This window comes from Bos taurus, chromosome 25 (assembly GCF_002263795.3).
Source record: "Bos taurus isolate L1 Dominette 01449 registration number 42190680 breed Hereford chromosome 25, ARS-UCD2.0, whole genome shotgun sequence".
NCBI lineage: Eukaryota > Metazoa > Chordata > Mammalia > Artiodactyla > Bovidae > Bos > Bos taurus.
The window spans coordinates 18,083,997-18,108,529 of NC_037352.1; the positions used below are offsets into that span (position 1 = coordinate 18,083,997).

The 24,533-nt window shown below is 42.6% G+C and overlaps 1 protein-coding gene across 5 annotated transcripts in view; it reads left to right on the forward strand.

Annotated features, from left to right (window-relative positions):
* The first annotated feature begins 7,422 nt into the window (after positions 1–7,422).
* ACSM5 (acyl-CoA synthetase medium chain family member 5) overlaps positions 7,423–24,533 on the forward strand; it is a 28,285-nt gene continuing 11,174 nt past the window's right edge. For 2 of the 5 annotated variants that reach the window (XM_024985238.2, XM_024985239.2), the window contains exons 1-6: positions 7,423–7,536; positions 10,136–10,351; positions 14,172–14,382; positions 17,286–17,493; positions 20,011–20,154; positions 21,593–21,746. In XM_024985238.2, coding sequence (XP_024841006.1) covers positions 10,148–10,351; positions 14,172–14,382; positions 17,286–17,493; positions 20,011–20,154; positions 21,593–21,746 — 921 coding nt within the window. In that variant the 5' untranslated portion in view covers positions 7,423–7,536; positions 10,136–10,147. Of the gene's footprint in view, positions 7,537–7,562; positions 7,735–10,135; positions 10,352–14,171; positions 14,383–17,285; positions 17,494–20,010; positions 20,155–21,592; positions 21,747–24,533 lie in introns of those variants that run through there. The other 3 variants (XM_002697984.6, XM_024985241.2, XM_059881553.1) reach the window with 3 other exon arrangements.

The window sequence follows — 24,533 nt, forward strand, 5'->3', positions numbered from 1 at the left end:
ACCAGGGGTGGCCCGGGAGAAGAATAGGCCATTGTTGAGTAAGAGCAGGGGCCTCCCCTGCCCATGCTGAGTTGGGGGAGGGGGGCTGAAGGTCACAAGAAGGGCCAGAAACAAAACACACTACGGGGTACTGGGTGTCCCCATCAAAGGTGCCTATAGATTGGAATTTGGATCCCAGCTCTGTTCCTAAGCATCTGTGTGATCTCAGGAGTGTCACTTAGGCTTTCTGAGGCTCAGTTTGCTCACTGGTAAAATTGAAACCGTTTACCTTAGATTGGGACTTGAACTCACATGACCAGCACTCGATCCCAGCCAAATCCCACAGTAACGAAGCTCAGGTTCTTGATGTCTCATCACAGAAAGAATTCAGTGAGAGACAAAGTGATAGTTAAGAAGTGGCTTCATTCAGAGAGAAACATACTCCATAGACAAAGTGTGGGGCCATTGCAGAGGGTGAAAACAGGGGCCCCAAAATGTGGTGTGGTTAGCTTTTATGGGCTGGGCAATTTCATAGGCTAATGAGTGGGAGGATTATTCTAACTATTTTTGGGAGGGGGTGGAGATTTCCAGGAGTTGGGCCACTGATCACTTTTTGGTTTTGATGGTGGCTTAGAACTGTCATGGAGAAGGCAATGGCACCCCACTCCAGTACTCTTGCCTGGAAAATCCCACGGACGGAGGAGCCTGGTAGGCTGCAGTCCATGGGGTCACTAAGAGTTGGATATGACTGAGCGACTTCACTTTCACTTTCTTGCTTTGGAGAAGGAAATGGCAACCCACTCCAGTGTTCTTGCCTGGAGAATCCCAGGGACAGAGGAGCCTGGTGGGCTGCTGTCTATGGGGTCGCACAGAGTCAGACACGACTGAAGTGACTTAGCAGTAGAACTGTCATGGCACCTCTGGGTGTGTCATTTAGCTTGCTGATTGAGGATCAAAGTCTAGTCGAAGTTGACTTGTCTGCCATCTGGGGCCCATTGGATTCTAATTGGTTTATGTTATATCCGTGGGCTATGTCATTCTTTCAAAAGTTGTGCCCTGCCCCCTTTCTTCTCATTTCAAAATGACGTACAACACCTAGAAGGGTTGTAAGTGTTAGATGAGATGATACCTACAGGTAGCACCTGGAAGGCAGGAAACCCTGCCCTTGGTAATCGTGTACATGTGTATCAAGTCATCACATTGTATGCCTAAGTATATACAACTTTATTTGTCAGTCATACTGAAAGCTCCAGGCTGGAGCTTTACAATCAGTCAGCCTCCTGAGATAAGAAACAGGTGGGGTCCAGCTGAGGCATTCATAACCAGCCCCCTGTTGACTGGTAAATAGCCAGTCTTTGTCTCTTGTAACAAGAGACTTCCCTGTAGCTCAAATGGTAAAGAATCTGCCTGCAATGAAGGAGACCAGGGTTTCATATCTGGGTCGGGAAGATCCTCTGGTGAAGGGAATGGCAATCCACTCCAGTACTCTTGCCTGGAGAATCCCATAGACAGAGGAATCTGGTGGGCTACAGTCCGTGGGGTTGCAAAAAGTCAGACACAACTGAGCAACTAACACACAGGGAGCTAACATCCAACATGCCTTGTAGAGCTATATTAAAAAGCAGAGACATTATTTGCCAACAAAGTTCCATCTAGTCAAAGCTATGGTTTTTCCAGTGTATGGATATGAGAGTTGGACCATAAAGAAAGCTGAGCAGTGAAGAATTGATGCTTTTGAACTGTGGTGTTGGAGAAGAGTCTTAAGAATCCCTTGGACTCAAGAAGATCCAACCAGTCCATCCTAAAGGAAATCAGTCCTGAATATTCATTGGAAGGGCTGATGCTGAAGCTGAAACTCCAATACTTTGGCCATCTGTTGCAAAGAACTGACTCATTGGAAAAGACCCCAATGCTGAGAAAGATTGAAGGCAGGAGAAGGGGATGACAGAGGATGAGATGGTTGGATGGCATCATGGACTCAATGGTCATGAATTTGAGCAAGCTCCAGGAGTTGATGATGGACAGGGAAGCCTGGAATGCTACAGTCCATGGGGTCACAAAGAGTCAGATATGACTAAGTGACTGAACTGAACTGGAGTCTCTTGTAAACACCTCAAGGGAATAATCATGGCAAAGACAAAGAGAAGGAAAAAACCGTGTCTGAGTGAAAAATAAGGGAGACCAACATCTGTTGGATTATCAAAAAAGCAAGAGAGTTTCAGAAAAACTTCTTTTCTGCTTTATTGACTACCACAAAGCCTTTGACTTTGTGGATCACCACAGACTGTGGAAAATTCTTAAAGAGATGGAAATACCAGACCACCTGACCTGAGAAATCTGTATGCAGGTCAGGAAGCAACAGTTAGAACTGGACATGGAAAAACAGACTGGTTCCAAATAGGTAAAGGAGTACATCAAGGCTTACATTGTCACGCTGCTTATTTAACTGATATGCAGAGTACATCATGAGAAATGCTGGGCTGGTTGAAGCACAAGCTGGAATCGAGATTGCTGGGAGAAATATCAATAACCTCAGATATGCAGACGACACCACCCTTATGGCAGAAAGTGAAGAAGAACTAAAGAGCCTCTTGAAGAAAGTGAAAGAGGAGAGTGAAAAAGTTGGCTTAAAGCTCAACATTCAGAAAACGAAGATCATGGCATCCGGTCCCATCACTTCATGGGAAATAGATGGGGAAACAGTGGAAACAGTGTCAGACTTTATTTTTGGGGGCTCCAAAATCACTGCAGATGGTGACTGCAGCCATGAAATTAAAAGATGCTTACTCCTTAGAAGAAAAGTTATGACGAGCCTAGACAGCATATTAAAAAGCAGAGACATTACTTTGCCAACAAAGGTCCATCTAGTAAAGGTTATGGTTTTTCCAGTGGTCATGTATGGATGTGAGAATTGGACTATAAATAAAGCTGAGCGCTGAGGAATTGATGCTTTTGAACTTTGGTGTTGGAGAAGACTCTTGAGAGTCCTTGGACTGCAAAGAGATCAAACCAGTCAATCTGAAAAGAAATCAGTCCTGAATATTCATTGGAAGGACTGATGCTGAAGCTGAAATTCCAATACTTTGGCCACCTGATGCGAAGAGCTGACTCATTTGAAAAGATACTGATGCTGGGAAGGATTGAAGGAGGGAGGAGAAGGGGACAACAGAGGATGAGATGGTTGGATGTCATCACCAACTCAATGGACATGAGTTTGAGTAAACTCTGGGAGTCGGTGATGGTCAGGGAGGCCTGGTGTTCTACAGTCCATGGGGTTGCAAAGAGTTGAACACGACTGAGCAACTGTACTGAACTGAACCTATACACATACAGAAAGGCTCCTTGGAGTCAAAAGTTAGAGGGTAATTCCAGGCCATAATGAGTCTTGCTCCTCCCAGAAGACTTCACTTTGAGATTCAAATGGTGTGCATGAGATTAGCCACACCTTAATGGATAAAGTGTACATGTGCACCCCAGGGGAATGTCCTGAGACAAATTAACCAGTGTGGAACAAAGCAAGGTGATTGACCTGAGGGAAGACAGACCTGGAGAAATGCCCCTTATAAAGGATTTAAACTTCCCAGAGGCTTGACTCTCTCTCTGAGCTCACCCATGAGCCTTTCTGCATGTACTTTTCCTTTCAATAAACTATTTACTTTACTCTTTACCTTCTGAGTAAGGTTTACTCTAAACCTTCTCTTTACCTCACCTGAATTCGTTCTTGACTAGGCAGGCCCCTGTGGTTCAGTGGTTAGGACTCCAGTCTGGGAAACTAAGACCCTGCTTCCAGCTACCACTTGCTGCTGCTTGCTGCAAGCTGCCACTTCCTGCTGCAAGTGTCCAGAATCAATACCTCTGTGAAGTTGGAGAAAAATAAAAATAAAAACATATTTTAACATATATCAACTGTTCAGTTCAGTTCAGTCGCTCAGTCGTGTCCGACTCTTTGCGACCCCATGAATCAGGGGGGTCGCAAGGCCTCCCTGTCCATCACCAACTCCTGGACTTCACTCAGACTCACGTCCATCGAGTTAGTGATGCCATCCAGCCATCTCATCCTCTGTTGTCCCCTTCTCCTCCTTCCCCCAATCTCTCCCAACATCAGCGTCTTTTGCAATGAGTCAACTCTTCGCATGAGGTGCCAAAGTACTGGAGTTTCAGCTTTAGCATCATTCCTTCCAAAGAAATCCCAGGGCTGATCTCCTTCAGAATGGACTGGTTGAATCTCCTTGCAGTCCAAGGACTCTCAAGAGTCTTCTCCAACACCAAAATTCAAAAGCATCAATTCTTCGGTGCTCAGCTTTCTTGACAGTCCAACTCTCACATCCATGCATGACCACTGGAAAAACCATAGCCTTGACTAGAGAGATCTTTGTTGGCAAAGTAATGTCTCTGCTTTTCAATATGCTATCTAGGTTGGTCATAACTTTCCTTCCAAGGAGTAAGCATCTTTTCATTTCATGGCTGCAGTCACCATGTGCAGTGATTTTGGAGCCCAGAAAAATAAAGCCTGACACTGTTTCCACTGTTTCCCCATCTATTTCCCATGAAGTGATGGGACCAGATGCCATGATCTTCGTTTTCTGAATGTTGAGCTTTAAACCAACTTTTTCACTCTCCTCTTTCACCTTCATCAAGAGGCTTTTGAGTTCCTCTTCACTTTCTGCCATAAGGGTGGTGTCATCTGTATATCTGAGGTTATTGATATTTCTCCCGGCAATCGTGATTCAGCTTGTGCTTCTTCCAGTCCAGCATTTCTCATGATGTACTCTGCATAGAAGTTAAATAGGCAGGGTGACAATATACAACCTTGATGTACTCCTTTTCCTATTTGGAACCAGTCTGTTGTTCCATGTCCAGTTCTAACTGTTGCTTCCTGACCTGCATACAAATTTCTCAAGAGGCAGGTCAGGTGGTCTGGTATTCCCATGTCTTTCAGAATTCTTCAGTTGATTGTGATCCACACAGTCAAAGGCTTTGGCATAGTCAATAAAGCAGAAATCGATGTTTTTCTGGAACTCTCTTGCTTTTTCCATGATCCAGCAGATGTTGGCAATTTGGTCTCTTGTTCCTCTGTCTTTTCTAATACCAGCTTGAACATCTGGATGTTCACGGTTCACGTATTGCTGAAGCCTGGCTTGGAGAATTTTGAGCATTACTTTACTCGCGTGTGAGATGAGTGCAATTGTGCAGTAGTTTGAGCATTCTTTGGCATTACCTTTCTTTGGGATTGGAATGAAAACTGACCTTTTCCAGTCCTGTGGCCACTGCTGTGTTTTCCAAATTTGCTGGCATATTGAGTGCAGCACTTTCACAGCATCATCTTTCAGGATTTGAAATAGCTCAACTGGAATTCCATCACCTCCACTAGCTTTCTTCGTTGTGATTCTTTCTAAGGCCCACTTGACTTCACATTCCAGGATATCTGGCTCTAGGTGAGTGATCACACCATCGTGATTATCTGGGTCTTGAAGACCTTTTTTGTACAGTTCTTCTGTGTATTCTTGCCACCTCTTCTTAATATCTTCTGCTTCTGTTAGCTCCCTACCATTTCTGTCCTTTATCGAGCCCATCTTTGCATGAAATGTTCCCTTGGTGTCTCTAATTTTCTTGAAGAGATCTCTAGTCTTTCCCATTCTGTTGTTTTCCTCTATTTCTTTGCATTGATCACTGAGAAAGGCTTTCTTATCTCTTCTTGCTATTCTTTGGAACTCTTGCTTTTCACTTCTCTTCTTTTCACAACTATTTGTAAGGTCTCCCCAGACAGCCATTTTTCTTTTTTGCATTTCTTTTCCATGGGGATGGTCTTGATCCCTGTGTCCTGTACAATGCCATGAAAACCTCATTCCATAGTTCTTCAGGCACTCTATCAGATCTAGGCCCTTAAATCTATTTCTCACTTCCACTGTATAATCATAAGGGATTTGATTTAGGTCATACCTGAATTGTCTAGTGGTTTTCCCTACTTTATTCAATTTAAGTCTGAATTTGGCAATAAGGAGTTCATGATCTGAGCCACAGTCAGCTCCTGGTCTTGTTTTTGCTGACTGTATAGAGCTTCTCCATCTTTGGCTGCAAAGAATATAATTAATCTGATTTCGGTGTTGACCATCTGGTGATGTCCATGTGTAGAGTCTTCTCTTGTGTTGTTGGAAGAGGGTGTTTGCTATGACCAGTGCGTTTTCTTGGCAAAACTCTATCAGTCTTTGCCCTGCTTCATTCCGTATTCCAAGGCCAAACTTGCCTGTTACTCCAGGTGTTTCTTGACTTCCTACTTTTGCATTTCACTCCCCTATAATGAAACGGACATCTTTTTTGGGTGTTAGTTCTAAAAGGTCTTGTAGGTCTTCATAGAACCGTTCAACTTCAGCTTCTTCAGCATTACTGGTTGGGGCATAGAGTTGGATTAAAGTGATAAATCCTGGGGAGGAAGATCAAGCAGAGAACAGTGGATAGGAAGCATCAGAAAGGAGAGGATTCCACTTTCGATGAGGGAGTGGGTTGAAAGCTCCATGAGCTGAGCCATGTGAAGGAAGACCTGAAGCAGCACTGGCCAGAGCCAGCCTGAGGGCTTGTTAATATTTAGAAATTTTGCAACTCTGGTTGGTTGGAACTTGTGGGAATCGAAACTGGCCATGGTGGGAATTTTTAACCACAGGTACTAGCAAACACTGTAAGTCACTTGTGTGGTTTTTGTTCTCAGAGAACCAGTTTACCAGCAGCCCCACCCCACGCCAGAACTTCAGTCCCACAAGGAGACCACAGTGGCTGCCACCCAATAAGCCCGGTGAGAACTGTTTCCGAGACTTTGCCTTTGACTCTAAGTGACACAAGGCAACAGAGGAGGCTTAGTTATTTTTAGTAGCTTTATTTGGTATAATTCACATACCAAAAAATTAACTCATTTCAAATGTGCAATTATTTGTATTACTGTTAATTTCTTTTGGTAAGTTTATAGAGTCCATGGGGTCACAGAGTCCATGGGGTCACAAAGAGTTGGACATGACTGGGCGACAACTGAATTGAACTGAAGTTTGTAGAGATGTGCAGTCATGGCCACGCTCCAAGTTTAGAACATATCCAACAAAGAGATCCCTTGTGTCCAGTTCCTCTAGGCAATTGCCAAGCTACTTCTTGTCTATTTCCTGTCTCTGGAGGGTTTTGCACAGAAAAGGGACATGATTTGATTTATATTATTGTCACTATTTTCTCCTTTCTGCAAGAATATAATAAAGTTCCTGTTCTCTTTCTGGATTAGATGGTGACCTGAATTTTCAGGCACTGGGGTTAGAATTGCATCTCCCAGCTGTGAAAAAAGGTTGCAGGGCCACTCTCGCTGGCTCAAGTGTGCTGACCAGCTGACGCCATGCGTCCTCTGCTGGCTTCAGGCTCTGCTCTCTCTTGGCTGCATTTGGGGCCAAAGTTCCCACGGGAGGCTGAGTTAGCAGATTGCCTTTACCAGCGTTCCTGGGAGCCTGAATGTTTACAGGCACAAAGGCCTGCATTCTGCTGAAGTAAAACCTGGAAGTCTTCGCATTTCCTGGGTTCAGGAACAAGGTACAGTGAAGAGAAACGCTTGGCAGGAGGTGTCAGCTGCCCTAGGCCTTTACTGATTAATCCTAAAGGGGGCAGGGCCGGAAATGGGGATTTGTACACTTAGGAAGAAAGCCTGAGATTCTAACTATCTGCTATCAAGGGACCCCAGGAATCCAGGAGAGAAAGGCAGAGGAAAGGGCTTGGGACAGTTCTGGAGAGGTAAGGAGTAAGGGAGGGAGGTGAGGGAAAGGGAGTCCTGAAGCTGCAGCCACCACCTGCAGCCTGGCCCCCAGGGGGGCTGGTGGCCACCCAGGGGCTGAGGTCTAGCTTCCTGGGAGGTGAGACTTGGAAGTCACTTTTCCTCTCCACGCCTCACTTTCTTTATCTGTAAAATAGAGAACATAGCACATTACACAGTTACAAGGATTTAAGGAATTAACATTTATAAAGCACTTTTCAAATGCTCAAGAAGATGACAGTTATTATTGCTTTTCTGTTATCCTGGCACATTATTATTGTTGTCTTAGTCATTTTGGCTGCTATACAAAAATACCACATACTTTGTGGTTTAAACAACATTTGTTTGTCATAGTTCTAGAGGCTGGATAGTACAAGATCAAGGCACCATGGGCAGATTGGTGTGAGGGCCTGTTTCCTGGTTCATAGTTCTAGCCTCCGCAAGCAGAAGGAAGGAAGGAGTTCTCTGGGATCTCTTTTATAAGGGCTCCACCCTCATGACCTAATCACCAATCAGCAGCCTCACCTCCTCACACCATTACATTCGAGGTTAGGATTAAATTACACATTGGGGGAGCACAAACATTTAGTCTATGGCAGTTATTATTACTGCATTCTATTATTATTACTACTAAGAGGAACTTGGCAGAAAGGAAATGAATCTGGGGATATAGTCCTGTGCCCACTGCTTCACTTCTTAAACTTTAATGTGCTCAGCTGGCCTGGGGTTCATGCTGAAGTGCAGATTCTAATTCCACAGGTCTTGGGTGAGGTCTAAGGTTCTGCCTTTGTAACCTGTTCCCAAGTAATGCTGATGTCAGTGGTCCATAGACCACACTCTGAATATCCAGATACTAAAACTATTCTGGTCCAATACAGTAGAGACTAGCCACGTGTAGCTTTTGCAGCATTTGAATGTGGCTGGTCTAAACCGAAGTGTGCCTGTAAATGGAAAACGCACATTGGATTTCAAAGACTTAAGAACAACAGAACATAAAATATCTCTAATAATGTCTTCTGATATTGATTACATGTTTGAAATTATGGGATATAGCTAGTGTCAACTGAAAAATTAGTCACAACCTGAAAGTAGAGAATTATTTTATTTGTTGGGAATGTTAAGGACTCCCAGCCCAGGAGGCAGCATCTCAGGAGCCCTGAGGAAATTGCTCTGAGGAGGCAGGAAAGGGAGTCAGGCTATATACAAGTTTGGAACAAAGCGGGCAGGCAATCTGAACATCGAAGATTATTAAGTATGGAAAACCAGATAATTCATCCTTTCATATGCCCCTCTGGAGGAAATGGCAACCCACTCCAGTAATCTTGCCTGAAGAATTCCATGAACAGAGGAGCCTGGCAGGCTACAGTCCATGAGGTTGCAAAGAGTCAGGCATGACTGAGCAACTCTCATTCTCTGACTCATATGCCCCTCAGCTATCTGGGGCCAAACCCTGTTTCTTGATTGTTTACATCCTTAATTTCTTGTTCACCATAAGGAATGGCAGAGGTAGTGGACGGTTGCTTCTTGCACTTCCCACCCCTCCCCCAGCTCCTCAGCAATCACCATAGGGAGCATCGAATCTGCTGGATAGCAGGCATTGCATTCCCTTTGGGGAGCCCTCATTCACATTTAGAAGCCCAAAATCACTGATAGCTGTTACATTTCTTGCCCACTGATATCGCAGGAAGTATTCCATTCCACAAGGGCTTCCCTTGTGGCTAGCTGGTAAAGAATCTGCCTGCAATGTGGGAGACCTGGGTTCAATCCCTGGGTTGGGAAGATCCCTTGGAGAAGGGAACGGCTACCCACTCCAGTATTCTGGCCTGGAGAATTCCATGAACCGTATAGTCCATGGGATAGCAAAGAGTCAGACACGAATGAGCAACTTTCACTTCACTTCATTCCATTCCATTCCACAATAGTTAAATAAAATGTATTCACCTGTTTCTTTTTATTTATTTATTTATTTTAATGAAACTGCCAGAGAATTGTGCATTACAGGAGGAGGTGTGGTTCATATCACATTTCTTTTGGAAGGTGCTGCCCTGGAGCTTTCTTCAGACTTGTCAGGCCAGTTCAGGATTGCCAAAGGCTTTTTGAGGGATTCAGTTTGAAGGACTGAGCCTTAGGAGGTGGGCTCTGAGTTCCTGCCCTCCACAGAGATCCAACAGGCTGTGAATGGTGGAAGAGATGAACCTCAGGCCCAGGGAGGAGAAATTATCAAAATCACACCATGGAACTCAGATTAAAGCCCAAGACTCTGCTCTACAAGCTAATATGTGCTGCATTCATCCTATGGCTGACCACAGGTTTCTCTCCAACCTCAGTGTCTCCCTAAAGCCCAAAATTCATGATGACATTCTCTCTCTTCTTTGATGACAGGCAGGAGGCAAGATGAGGCTATGGCTAAAAGAACTGGTCCTCCAGGCACTGAGAAATGCCCGGGGTATCTGTGGGTCTCATGGGCAGCCACCGCCTCTTCCTGTCCCTCAGAAGATTGTGGCCACCTGGGAAGCCATCAGCCTGGGCAGGCAGCCAGTGCCTGAGTATTTCAACTTTGCCCATGATGTGCTGGACGTGTGGAGTCAGCTGGAAAAGGTGAAGCTCACGGTGTCCTAGGGTCCAACTTGGGCATCAGATTCCACCTTCACAAAACCCCACTGAGACTTGAGGCTACAAGACATGTGTACATTTTGGCTTGAGAGTTTTGAAAGTCTTAAAATGTAAACTGTGAGCATTTAAGCCTTAAAAAAGTTATTATGACCAAGGTTTTGAGCCTTAGATACCCCTACCTAATCCCTAGTATTTTCACATTCCAAATTACACAGGGAGAGAGTTACGCCCCAATTAAATCAATGATTTGATTTCCTTCAAATAATTCTGAGCAAGAGAAGGGGAAAGTTTTGTATTACTACTAATCTGTTTTTAGTATCTTCCTCACATTGGGCCTGTCCCTTTTAAATAAGGAGAGAGCTTGGCTCAGGCTCAAAGCTTTTCACTGCTGCTGCTGCTGCTGCTAAGTCACTTCAGTCGTGTCTGACTCTGTGCGACCCCATAGACGGTGGCAGCCCGCTAGGCTGCCCCGTCCCTGGGATTCTCCAGGCAAGAACACTGGAGTGGGTTGCCATTTCCTTCTCCAATGCAGGAAAGTGAAAAGTGAAAGTGAAGTCGCTCAGTCATTTCCGACTCTTAGCGACCCCATTGCCTGCAACCTACCAGGCTCCTCCGCCCATGGGATTTTCCAGGCAAGAGTACTGGAGTGGGATGCAATTGCCTTCTCCAAAGCTTTTCACAGATCACAGCAAATACATAGGATTGAATTCAGATGATCTTGGTTTCCTTGTGTATCTCAGTGCATTTGCTTCTTTCTTTATCCTCCCTTCCTTGCGTCTGTTGTGCCTCTCTTTGTACTCTATGTCAAAGATACCTTTTGTTTATAGGAGAATATAAGCTTTGTCTCAAAGAAATTTATTTATGTTAATTTTAAGAAGAGCTTGTTTAAAGAAAAAAGATGAAATAAGTAATATTGTGAGTAGATGTAGTAATAGTGGATATGGTCAAATGTATGGGGGTGGTATGAGAATGACTGAGATATAAAAGTAAGTTTTGCTGTCAGATAGATGTGCTTTATCTGCTTGAAGCATGACCTTGAGCGAATCGCTAGGTTCCTTGGATCTCAGTTGTCTCATCTATAAAAATGGAGTCATACAGTATGCCAACTGGAGCTGTGAGAATTAAATGAGAAGAGATGGGGTCAGAGTGCTCCTTTACTATCTACAAAGTGTAAGATTTTTAAAAAAATAAAACCACTCTAAGCTCATCCAGTGCTTCCCTGAAATGACCTTCCTCCCAGGCTTTACAGTGCCCTGGATTTCATAAGCCCACAGGCTATGTGAACAGCTAGAGTGGCCCCAGCTCCTTGCCTGTAAGGTGGGGATGACAGCAGCTTCCTCCTGCCTTGGAGAAGGCAATGGCAACCCACTCCAGTATTCTTGCCTGGAGAATCCCATGGACAGAGGAGCCTGGTGGGCTACAGTCTATGGGGTTGCAAAGAGTCAGATGGGACTGAAGCGATTTAGCATGCATGCATGCAAGCTCATCCTTAGAAGACTTCTCCTAATGAAAAAATCAAACAAAGAGGGTTAAGTCAGCAAAAATGAAGGAATAAGGACTTCCTGAAATTTTATTCTCCATAAAAGCAAAACAAAAACCTTAGTCATAATCAACTTTTCAGAACTCTAGAAACTAACTAAAGATTAGAGTAATCCAGGGAATGTATACTAAAGACACTCTGGTTAACATCTGGGTGTATCTCAATGAGAATGCCCCAGAGATATTACCTCATTACGTAAAAATTACATATTCTCTATGACGACTCTGAAAATGTTAAAATACATCTGATGAAATTTAACTTTCGGCAGCCAAGAACTACCAGAAAATAATTATGTATTACATTATGCATACATTTAAAAGCTTACCTGAAGTCTCTTTTATAAAGGAATAGTATGAATAAGTTGATCCGTATGTTTTAAAAAGTAAATTGTTATTAAGGCAGAAATTATAAAGTTGCAAAAAAAATGACAATATATACCAAATTGATCTACATACTCCATGTAAGCTTTATCAAAATTCCAGTAGACTTCTTTGCAAAAATGTACAGTCTTGTCCAGTCATGTGGAAATGCAAGGGACCCATAATAACCAAAACAATCTTGAAAAAGAAGCACAAACCTGGTGGACACTTTCTTATTTCAAAACCTACTACAAAGTTACAGTAATCAAGACTGTGTGGGAAAAAAAGAAGAAGACAATCTGATACTGGCATAAGGATAGGCATAAATGAATGGAATAAACCTAAGAATCAGAAATATACCCATAAATCTATGATCAATCAGTTTTCAACAAAGGTGTCAAGAAAATTAAATGGGGAAAGAATTGTCCTTCCAATTAATGGTGCTGGCACAACTGAATATTCACATGCAAAAAAAGAAGGTGATCCCTACCTCACACCACATACAAGAATTAACTCAAAAATGGATCAAAGACCTAAATGAAGGAGAAAAAAACTATAAAATTCTTAGAAGAAAATATAGGTGCATATCCTGGATTAGGTAATGGTTTCTAAAGTATAAGCAATGAAAGAAAGTAGATAAATTGAATTTCATGAAAATTTCTAGCATTTGTAGGTCAAGATGAAAAGACAACCCACAAAATCACATATCAGAGATATATAATTAGTGTATATACATGTGTGTTTATATATATATATAGAGAGAGAGAGAGAGAGAGAGAGAGAGCACATATCTGCAATGTATAAAGAACCCAATTAAATATTGGCTAAGTATTCAAATAGGGATTTATCTAAAGAATATAAACAAATCACCAGCAGACACATGGTAAAATGCTCAACATCTTTATTCATTAGGAGAATGCTATCCCAACCACAAAGTGATACAATTTCACACAGAGTGACATGGCTAAAAACAAAAACAGACAAACAAGTGTTGGGCAAGAAGAAATAAACAGAAAAAGTAGGAAAAAAACCAAAAACAAAAAGTGTTTGCTAAGAAGTGTTAACAAAGATATAGAGAAATTAGAAACCTTATACATTACTGCTGGGAATGTAAAATGGTACAGATGCTGTGGAAAACAGTGTGTAATTCCTCATAGAGTTATCATATGACCTACACTACTCTCATAGGTGTATATCCCAGAGAAGAGAAAGCACATGTTCACACAAAAGCGTATGTACAAATGTTCATAACATTATGGAAGTGGAAGCCACCCTAACGTCCATCAGCTGATGAATGGATACACAAAATATGGTCTATCCGCGCAGTCGAATACTATTCGGCCATTAAAAGGAAGGTAACACCAATACATGCTACAACATGGATAAACCTTAAAAACATGCTAAGTGAAAGAAAGCAGACACTAAAGGCTGCATACTGTATAATTCCACTCATGTCAAATATCCAGAATAGGCAAATCCATACAGAAAATAGATTAGTGGTTGCCAGGGGCTTGGTAAGGAGAGAATAGGGTGTGACCACTAACCTGTAAAACGTTATTTTTAGGATAATGAAATTTTTCTGGAGTTAGATGGTAGTGATGGTTACATAACTTTGTGAATATACCAAAAACCCTTGAATTGTGTGCTTCAAAATGGTAAATTTTATGGTAGGAGAATTACATCTCAATTTTAAAAAGGGGAGGACACAATATAGTGTGAATCTTAGGATAGGCACAGTGTGGAAGAAGCCTTCTCAACGCGTATCTTTTCATATCATTTTGATTTTTTAACCCTGTGAATTTAATAACTATTATAAAACAAATAAATTTTAAAAAAGAAGAGCAAGCAAACAAAATTCCTCACCCATGGTGAGGATTTTTTCTTTTTTGCCTATGCAACTCTCTAGGCTGGGCACCGGCCCCCAATCCCTGCCTTCTGGTGGGTTGATGGTACAGGAGCAGAGGTCAAGTGGAGCTTTGAAGAGCTGGGAGAGCAATCCAGGAAGGCAGCTAATGTGCTGGAGGGTGCCTGTGGCCTGCAGCCTGGAGACAGAATGATGCTGGTGCTCCCGCGGCTCCCGGAGTGGTGGCTGGTCAGCGTGGCTTGTATGCGGACAGGTCAGTGAGCAAGGCTGAGACTCCCAGTTGGGGCTGATACAACCTGCCCGAGTTTCAGCAGCATCCACAATGTCTGGGAGATGGAGCAAGTCGAACCTCCTGTGGAGTTTGGTTTACTTCCCCTTTACCCACCAATCACACCATGATTGTGTGCAGGGGCCAGACAGCACCGTAATTGATCAAAGGGGTATGTGTTTTGCTGAATACATTTCACTTTTGTCTCAGGTTCAAAGGATTTGCTAACAAAATAAGCCAGTTGTTAAATGCAAATAAAGAATACAGATATGTATTAGAGAATTTTCTAGCTTACTTTCAACATACCAACATTAAAAGAAAAGAAAAATAGAAAGAGCAGAGAATACATCACCAAATTGGGGTTTGACCAACATCCAGACTTAAACAGCACTGGGAAGCGCCATGTCACAGCACATTTGGAGTCCCAGTTGGGAAAGGGTCCCAGGCAGTGTGTTGACTCCATGGGTGAGACTTCGAAGATTGCAGTTCAGTGTTCTGCTTATAATCCCAGGACTATGAAAACTGATATCATCATCAATCTGTGACCAAATCGCAAGCCTGGTTTCATGTTAAAGCTGTTTGTTTTGTCTTGTAAAACTTAGAATGTTGCTAAGCCTGGGGTTTGTTTGGCCAGACCCCCTCTAGGGGCTCAACAATCTCAAGATTTGTCCCCCGTCTTATCTTTGATGCTGCAAGTCACAGCAGGCAGTCACTCCCAGTCAGTGCAGTGTCCCAGAAGGTTAGACGCAAGGTCAGAGGACTGCTCTGCTTTGTCTCTGAAGCCTAAACAAGACTATTCATTTAATTTCCCTAACAGTGTGAGGCAGCAGGGAGTGCTGAGGACTGTGGTGAACTGGAGCTCACATGCCTCACCCATCAGAGATGACTGCTATTTTGAACATATTGATCTTCAGATGATTCTTTCCGCAAAGGAGGGGAGGCCAAAGGATATAGCCCTCAGAGCCCCAGAAGCCTCTGCTGGCTCTGTGTCATGCACATGTTGAAAAGGCTGGAGTTTTTAGGCTGATTTTTCAAAAGCAAGACATCTGCTTTTGGTGGAGTGCTAGTTTCTCCATCCCCTAGGAACTTTATACCACTTAGAATGTCAACCACTCTCTTCCAGTCATATCTGTAGAACAATCTACCTGAAATTTGTTGTCAAAAATGTTTGCAAATCAATACAAACTCATGTCAGAAAATTAACCTTCCTGTATGATCAAACTTAATCCAACCATTTTGTGAATAGGTTGTCCTCCCCAAAATTTTATTTTTACATATTTTTGAACAATAAATAAAAGTGAGCAGCATTTCAGAGTATCCAGCTCTGAAGAAAAGAAACAGGCACACAGGTTTGGGGACTTCTCCATATTCTGCCATGAATATAAAATCCATTGAACTGGGGACTGAGGTTAGGGAGCTCCTGAGGACCTGCTGTGTTGCAGGCACTGTGTTAGGCACCTTGCATGATCAAAACTTCTCTTTGTATTATTATTATCATTTTTTTCTGGAATGATAACTGGAAAATGTCTCCAGTGTCCCCAGTTATACACATACCCTATTTCTTTGATGTCCAAGTAGCTCAAGACCATGTTCTCCATCACCACATCAAGTCTAGCATCCTGTTGATTTCCAAGGCTACACAACCTGAATGACCTCACTTTCTCACATCCCCACGTTCTCCTGATAAGCACTTGTCGCTTTTCTTCCAGGCTATGGTATTCACCTCGTTTCTCTTGCTGACAGCTCCGGCTGTCCACCATCTGCCTGGGCTGCCAAAGCTCCGGATAGAACAGACTTATATTAGAAACAGCTAAAACAGAGAGGTGGAGTGAAGAGCCAAACTGCTCAGCTCCCAAAGTGTTCATGCTGGGCTTTAAGTCCTGTAAAGTTTGGAAGATAGAGAGAAGGGAAATGAAGGTTTTGCTTGGACTCCACCCTATTTGGGATTGGCCCTTTCCTCTGTCTTCTATCCTCACTCACTGGGTGGCCGATTATTTTAGGATCTCTTTCTTCTCATCTGTGAAATGAGAATGTTGGACTCGGTGGAGTGTGGAGTGTTTACAGCCTGCATTCTGAGATGTTCAAGTGGTTTTTCAAGTGTCTGATTAAAATTTGTCTGCTTTCTGCTTCCTTATCACTTCCCCTTAAGAGTAAATGAACTCAACTACTAGAGAGTGGTTTTGTTTGAAGTAATATGAGGTCATGGAGCCCCCACTGCTATACCCTTGCCCCCACCCCAAGTGATCCACACCCAACGCTAAGATTCACTATAGCCTTTTGTTTGAAAGGCCTGAAAAAGCATGGAACTAGGTAATCTCTGCTTGTGTGCTTGCTAAGTTGCTTCAGTCATGTCCGACTCTTTAAGACCCTATAGACTGTAGCCTGCCAGGCTGCTCTTTCCATGGGATTCTCTAGGCAAGTATAATGGAGTGGGTTGCCATTTTTTCTCCAGGTAATTTCTAGGACAATGTAATACAGTGTTCAAGATCATGGAGAGTTAAGGTTAATAACTTAACCTTAACTGCCTGGGTTCACAGTCACAGCTCTACAGCATTTTAGCTGTGTGATCCTGGGCTAGTTAATTTATTTAAGGCCTAAGGGTCTAGGTCTTAGTGTTTTGAATCTGCCAAACGGGTTTATGATAACATCTACTTTCCAGGGTTGTAAGAATTAAATGAAATAATGCATGCAAAGTTCTTAGCATGTGTAAATGTTCTGTAAATATTCTCTGAATTTCAATATTTTATCATTAATAGTGCCTTTTCCAGTTCAGGCATTCTAAGTATCTCTGGCCCTTTCCTGCTTCTATCTGGGAATATCCGGTCTGGACCTGTTCACAGGGGTCTTCCCTGTCTCCCAGTCAACATCCCCTCTCTGTGTGGTATCAGGGGCCATCATGATTCCTGGCATCTCTCAGCTGACAGAAAAAGACCTCAAATTTCGGCTGCAGGCATCCAGAGCCAAGGCCATTATCACCAGTGACTCCTTGGCTCCACGGGTGGATGCCATTAGCGCCGACTGCCCTTCCCTTCAAACCAAGCTGCTTGTGTCAGACAGCTATCGGCCAGGCTGGATGAACTTCAGGGAACTCCTCTGGTAAGTTGGAACTCTCCAGAGGAGAGCATAAAAATAAGGCCAAGGCATTTCCCCCTGCGTAAAAAGAATGCATTTCTAATTGCCCATGGAAAGAGTGAATCACTTTGGAAGCCAGACAGACCTAAGACCTAATCCCGGTGACTACCTGAAGTTCCTTCAGTGTTACTCACTTAGTCAGGACTGGAATTGTCACTAGATATTTTTGTGCATTTGTCTCTATGATGTGGTAATAAATACAGATTATCAGCTGGAGTAAATGAGATGATTTACATGATGCAAAATTAATAATCTAATTTCTTCCATGTATTGAGTGCTAAATGTATTTTGAACTGTGGTGTTGGAGAAGACTCTTGAGAGTCCCTTGGACTGCAGGGAGATCCAACCAGTCCATCCTAAAGGAAATCAGTCCTAAATATTCATTGGAAGGACTGATATTGAAGCTGAAACTCCAATACTTTGGCCACCTGATGCGAAGAACTGACTCATTAGAAAAGACCCTGATGCTGGGAAAGATTGAAGGCAGGAGGAGAAGGGGACGACAGAGGATGAGATGGTTGGATGGCATCAACGACTCAATGGACCTGAGTTTAAGTAAACTCTAGGAGTTGGTGATGAACAGGGAGGCCTGGTGTGCTGCAGTCCATGGGGTCGCAAAGAGTCAGACACACCTGAGCGACTGGACTGAACTGAATTGAAATGTATTCCAGGTGTTGTACTGGGTTAGCATTCACCTTCATTCAATCTTGCAACAAAACTTTAGTGAACACCTGTTTTGTGACAAGCATGGTACTTGATACTCGGACAATAATGAATCAGCATTGTCTTATTTAATCCTTGAAAAACCCTATAAAGTGCACTTTACCCTAGTTTTTCAGATGATGAAACTGAGACCTGGAAAGATAAAATAACATGTTTGAGATGATGATAAGTAATGAAGTCAAGGTTGAGACAGAACCAAAGCCATTTGCCTTTCAGTAAGGACTCATGGAAATCTAACTGGGCATTTGAGACTTTGTCTTGACTGGAGGCCAGAACTAAAATGGGTCCCTCACCCGGGCCTGCACTGTTAAGTCACAAATGTTTGTCTTCATAGATCAGGGGCATTAGATTCACCTGCTATTTCACTTTTATTTTTTAGCTAATCTCAGTATTTGTGTCTTGTCCCTAGCTTAAAAGAAAACTTTGTGTCACTTGCATTTAATTGTATTATCATTTTTAGGACTATAAGACTCACACGCATAGGTTATAAATAGTGTATCCTGTATTTTATAAAATATTATATTTCCAACATGTGGCATTGTCTGTACTTTCCTTATATTCCAATATAATCATAAGCAGCTGAAAGTTGAACGGCAAATCATCAATATATGTAAGAAATACGGTTAGATACAAAAATATATTTTCAAGTTTGAGGACATGGTAAATGGTTTTTTGAATGTCCTTTCCTACGCTAGAATACAAACTTTCCACCATAAAATTATGGGAATTTATTTATTTATTTATTTGAGTGTGTGCTTAGTCACTTCCACTGTGTCTGACTCTTTGTGACCCTATGGACTGGAGCCCACCAGGCTCCTCTGTCCATGGTATTCTCCAGGCAAGAATACCAGAGTGGGTTGCCATGCCCTCTTCCAGGGAATCTTCCTGACCCAGGGATCGAACTCTCATCTCTCATGTCTCCTGCATTGGCAGGCAGGTTCTTTACCACTAGCGCCACCTGGGAAGCCCCATTTATTTATTTTACAGTGAAGTTTGAAATACAGATTTTAAGGTCCCACATCTGACCTACTTAACCAGACATATCTGAACAAGGGCCCAGATCCTTATATTCAGTGATCTGCCCACGTGATTTTGATGAGATGTCAGGCTGGTCTGAATCAGCAGGCTCTCAATTTTGGCGGTCATTAGAATTACGTAAGGAACTTAGAAAATTAAAAAAAAAAACCAGTGCCCAGGCCCACCAACAAAGATTCTGATTCCATTTTCTTCAGCTTGGAGCCCAGGGAATAGTATTTCTTTCAAAAAACCTATCGGGTGATCCTAAGACGCAGCCAGGATTGAGAAATGGTGAGTTAGAGCATTCTCCAGATCACAAAACTTTTAGGAATTACCCACATCTCAAAATTCCAAATTTAGGGAACACTTAGGAAAACAACTGTAAATTACCAGGAACTGAGGTAGAACTCATAAATGCTGGTTTCACCAGAAGGTCTCATGCCTTGATAAAAGCACAGGTTTCTTTTGAGTGAGTCATTTAATTATTCTGAGCCTCAATTTCCTTATGTGCAAATGGTTATAACCCCATGACGTGATTGTAGGGGTCAGAGATAACTCAAGCTGGAGCTTCCAGCAGGTACCTCACGCATGGTATTTATCAAATGTAGCCTGTCTTGTTGTTATAGATATTACTGTGACTGTTGTTATAGATATTACTGTGACTGTTATAGATATTACTTGTTATAGATATTACTGCTGGTGCTGCTAGCAGTACCCCCATAATATTTTTATATTTTACAGGGAGGCAGCCACAGAACACAACTGTGCCAGGACCAGGGGTCAAGACCCAGTGGCCATCTACTTCACAAGTGGCACGACTGGGACCCCCAAGATGGTCGAGCACACCCAGGCCAGCTACGGACTGGGTTTTGTGGCCAGTGGGAGGTACCAGGGGTTAGCTTGCCTGGTGGGTCCAAGGAACTGAAAAGTAGGTGGGTGAGCTGGAGGAGTGTGGGTGAGGGGGAAAGTGGCAGGAGTCGAAGTTAGGAGCTAACATGGGGGCAGATCAGGTAAGGATCAGAAGGCTTTGGGCTTTACTTTGAGTGAGGTGTTCCTGTTTTTTTTTTTTTTTTTTTAAGTCTGGTAAACTACATGTACCATTAAATTTACTATTTTAACCATTTTAAGAATACAGTTCAGTGTCATTAAATAAATTCACATTTTTGTGCAATCATCCCCACCGTTCAACTGCAAAACTTTTTCATCTTACAAATCTGAAAGCCTGTACCATTGTACAAAAGCCCCCTAATGCCTCCTATCCCCAGCCCTGAAACAACCATTCTACTTTCTGTCATAAAGAATTTGACTCCTCTGGGAACCTCATAAAAGTAGAATCATACAATATTTTTCTTTTTGTGTCTTACTTATTCTACTAAGCATGATACCTTCAAGGTTCATTCATGTTGTAGCCTATGTAAGAATCTTCTTCCTTTTTAGAACTGAATAATGTAACATTGTGTCCATACTAATATTGCTTATCCATTGCTTATCCACTGATGGACACTTGGATTGCTCCCACGTTTTATTGTTGTCAATAGTGCTGCTATAAACACGGGTGTACAAATATCTGTTCAATTCTTCTGGATACATAATCACAAGTAGAATTGCCGGATAATATGGTGAGCCTATGTAATTTTTTGAGGAACATTGGAGTATTCTGAGCAGAGGCGTGACAAGATCTGATTTGCTTTTTTTTAAAAGGATAACTCAGAATATTGGGTTAGGAATAAACTGTAGGAGGCAAAGGTGAAGCAGATGGCCACTTGAGAGGCCAGTGCATTGAGAGGCAAAGGTGGAGGCTTGCCTGGGGGAATAGCAGTGGAAGGAGCAACCGGAAGTATGATCCTGAAAGTATTTTGAATGTAGACCTATAAGATTTGATGAGAGGTGAGAGACAAACCTCAAGGATGATGGCAAGTTTATGCTTATGCTTACTAAACTATAAGCCCCTCCAAAAAAGACAAATCATTCATTTTTCTACCTCCAATGGTAAGGGCAGGATAAATACTAAATACATATTGACTGAATAAATAAAGTGCCCTTCCACATTATTTCGAGATTACTTGTTCCCTTATATATCACTCTCAGTAGATTGTGAAGTCTTTGGAAGCGGCACGTTTGTCTTTTTGAGTCTAGCCTAGGACATAGGAATTTAGAAGATGCTCAATAAATGCTTTGGAGGCAGTCTGGTTTTATGGTTCTTATACAGATATGACAAGTGTAAGTGAGTGAGTAGGGCTCCAAATAGGAGAACAGACTAATGTAATTCTTTTTAAAGGTAGAAACTTTGCTGAGGGTTCTGATTTCCTCCCATTTTTGGCAGGAGGTGGGTGGCCTTGACCGAATCAGACATCTTCTGGAACACAACTGATACTGGCTGGGTGAAGGCAGCCTGGACGCTCTTCTCTGCCTGGCCTAATGGATCTTGCATTTTTGTGCATGAGTTGCCCCGGTTTGATGCCAAATTTATCCTAAATGTAAGAGACAAAAACACCTCTTCTGTGTCGGGTATAAATTAGTTGAGTGGGATATAGGTTTTGAGTGTACAGGATAAAAGGCATGAATCAGTGACTATAAAGTTTCTTCGATGTTGACATTAATCCCAAAGGCTCCCAGGACCTTCCATAATCTGGTTCATGCCCTCCTGGTTGTCTTGAATCATTGCCTATCCTCTAGCTATATTCCTAGACATAAGACCACTTAACATCTCCAAACCTTTGCATGTTCTATTTGTTTTTTTGTGGAGTGCCTTTTCTGGTACTACTTTCTTCCTTGTACTCTTGTCAAAAGCAGAGTTATTTATCAAAACCTTGGTGGAAAATTATAACCTGCTCCTCAACAGTGTGTGCTGCTGTCCATGGTGCCTAGCATAGATAGTTCACCCCACCCTGACTCTCCAGCCATCCTGCCAGGGTTTTCTCATAATCAATGTCCCCAGTGAAGATATAGGGCATCTTTCTGCTGCCCTCCACATCCTAACCACAGTTTTTTAAAATATCAGAGGAACCATCTGCCCATGCTCTTTGCATTGAGGCAAGCTGTATAACATGGTGGTTAATACAACAGGCTGGGCCATTAGTCAGACCTGGTCTTTGATCCTACATCTTCCACTGTGTTTTCTTGGAAAAGTCACATAATCTCCTTGAGCCTCATGTTTCTCATTGGAAGGGAAGAAAGGGATAATATGGTTCTAGAGAGCTGTTATGAGAATTAAATAATATTAGGCATATGGCCTGGCACATAGTAGGTTCTTCAGATTAGATCAGATCAGTCCCTCAGTCATGTCCGACTCTTTGCAACCCCATGAATCGCAGCACACCAGGCCTCCCTGTCCATCACCAACTCCCAGAGTTCACTGAGACTCACGTCCATCGAGTCAGTGATGCCATCCAGCCATCTCATCTTCTGTCGTCCCCTTCTCCTCCTGCCCCCAATCCCTCCCAGCATCAGAGTCTTTTCCAATGAGTCAACTCTTCACATGAGGTGGCCAAAATACTGGAGTTTCAGCTTTAGCATCAGTCCTTCCAAAGAAATCCCAGGGCTGATCTCCTTCAGAATGGACTGGTTGGATCTCCTTGCAGTCCAAGGGACTCTCAAGAGTCTTATCCAACACCACAGTTCAAAAGCATCAATTCTTCAGTGCTCAGCTTTCTTCACAGTCCAACTCTCGCATCCATACATGACCACAGGAAAAACCATAGCCCTGACTAGATGAACCTTTGTTGGCAAAGTAATGTCTCTGCTTTTGAATATGTTATCTAGGTTGGTCATAACTTTCCTTCCAAGGAGTAAGGGTCTTTTAATTTTATGGCTACAATCACCATCTGTAGTGATTTTGGAGCCCAGAAAAATAAAGTCTGACACTGTTTCCACTGTTTCCCCATCTATTTCCCATGAAGTGGTGGGACCGGATGCCATGATCTTCGTTTTCTGAATGTTGAGCTTTAAGCCAACGTTTTCACTCTCCACTTGCACTTTCATCAAGAGGCTTTTGAGTTCCTCTTCACTTTCTGCCATAAGGGTGGTGTCATCTGCATATCTGAGGTTACTTATATTTCTCCTGGCAATCTTGATTCCAGCTTGTGTTTCTTCCAGTCCAGCGTTTCTCATGATGTACTCTGCATATAAGTTAAATAAACAGGGTGACAATATACAACCTTGACGTACTCCTTTTCCTATTTGGAACCAGTCTGTTGTTCCATGTCCAGTTCTAACTGTTGCTTCCTGACCTGCATACAAATTTCTCAAGAGGCAGATCAGGTGTTCTGGTATTCCCATGTCTTTCAGAATTTTCCACAGTTGATTGTGATCCACACAGTCAAAGGCTTTGGCATAGTCAGTAAAGCAGAAATCAATGTTTTTCTGGAACTCTCTTGCTTTTTCGATGATCCAGCAGATGTTGGCAATTTGATCTCTGGTTCCTCTGCCTTTTATAAAACCAGCTTGAACATCAGGAAGTTCACGGTTCACATATTGCTGAAGCCTGGCTTGGAGAATTTTGAGTCATCATCATCAAACTCACCATCATTATTACTCATCCAGGGCTTGATAGACCAATGTGTGCCTTCTCCCTCCCCTTCCCCCAACTCTGAAGTAGTGTATTAGTCATCTACTGCTGTGTAGTAAATTACTCCAAAATATATGAATTAAAAAGGAGTTTCCCTGGTGGCTCAGTGGTAAAGAATCCACCTTCCAATGCAGGAGACACAGGTTCAATCCCCGAGTTGGGAAGATCACCTGGAGAAGGAAATGGTAACCCACTCCAGTATTCTTGGCTCAAAAGAGTCAGACATGACTTAGTGACTAAAACAACATATAAATTTAAAGCACAAATATTTATTATCTCACAGTTTCTGATGATCGGGAATCTGGGATCAGCTTCCAGGTGGTTCTGGATCTGGGTTTCTCAAAGCGTTGCAGTCAAGAGGTCAGAAAGCTATACTCATGTTGATAGTGGCATTATTCATAATTGTCAAAAGGTGGAAGCAATCCAAGTTCTATCAACCCAGATAGAATGTGACACATACTTACAACGGATTATTATTCTGCCTTTAAAAAAAAGGAAATCCTGCTACATACTACATCATGTTGAAAACATTACGTTAAGTGAAATAATATATAGGACAGAAAGACAGATAACATATAAATACCTAGAGTAATCAAATTCATGGAAACAAAGTAGATGGTCAGAGGATGGGGGAGGGGAAATAAGGAGTTATCATGTAACAGGTAGAGAGTTTCAGTTTGGGAAGATTACAAAAAGT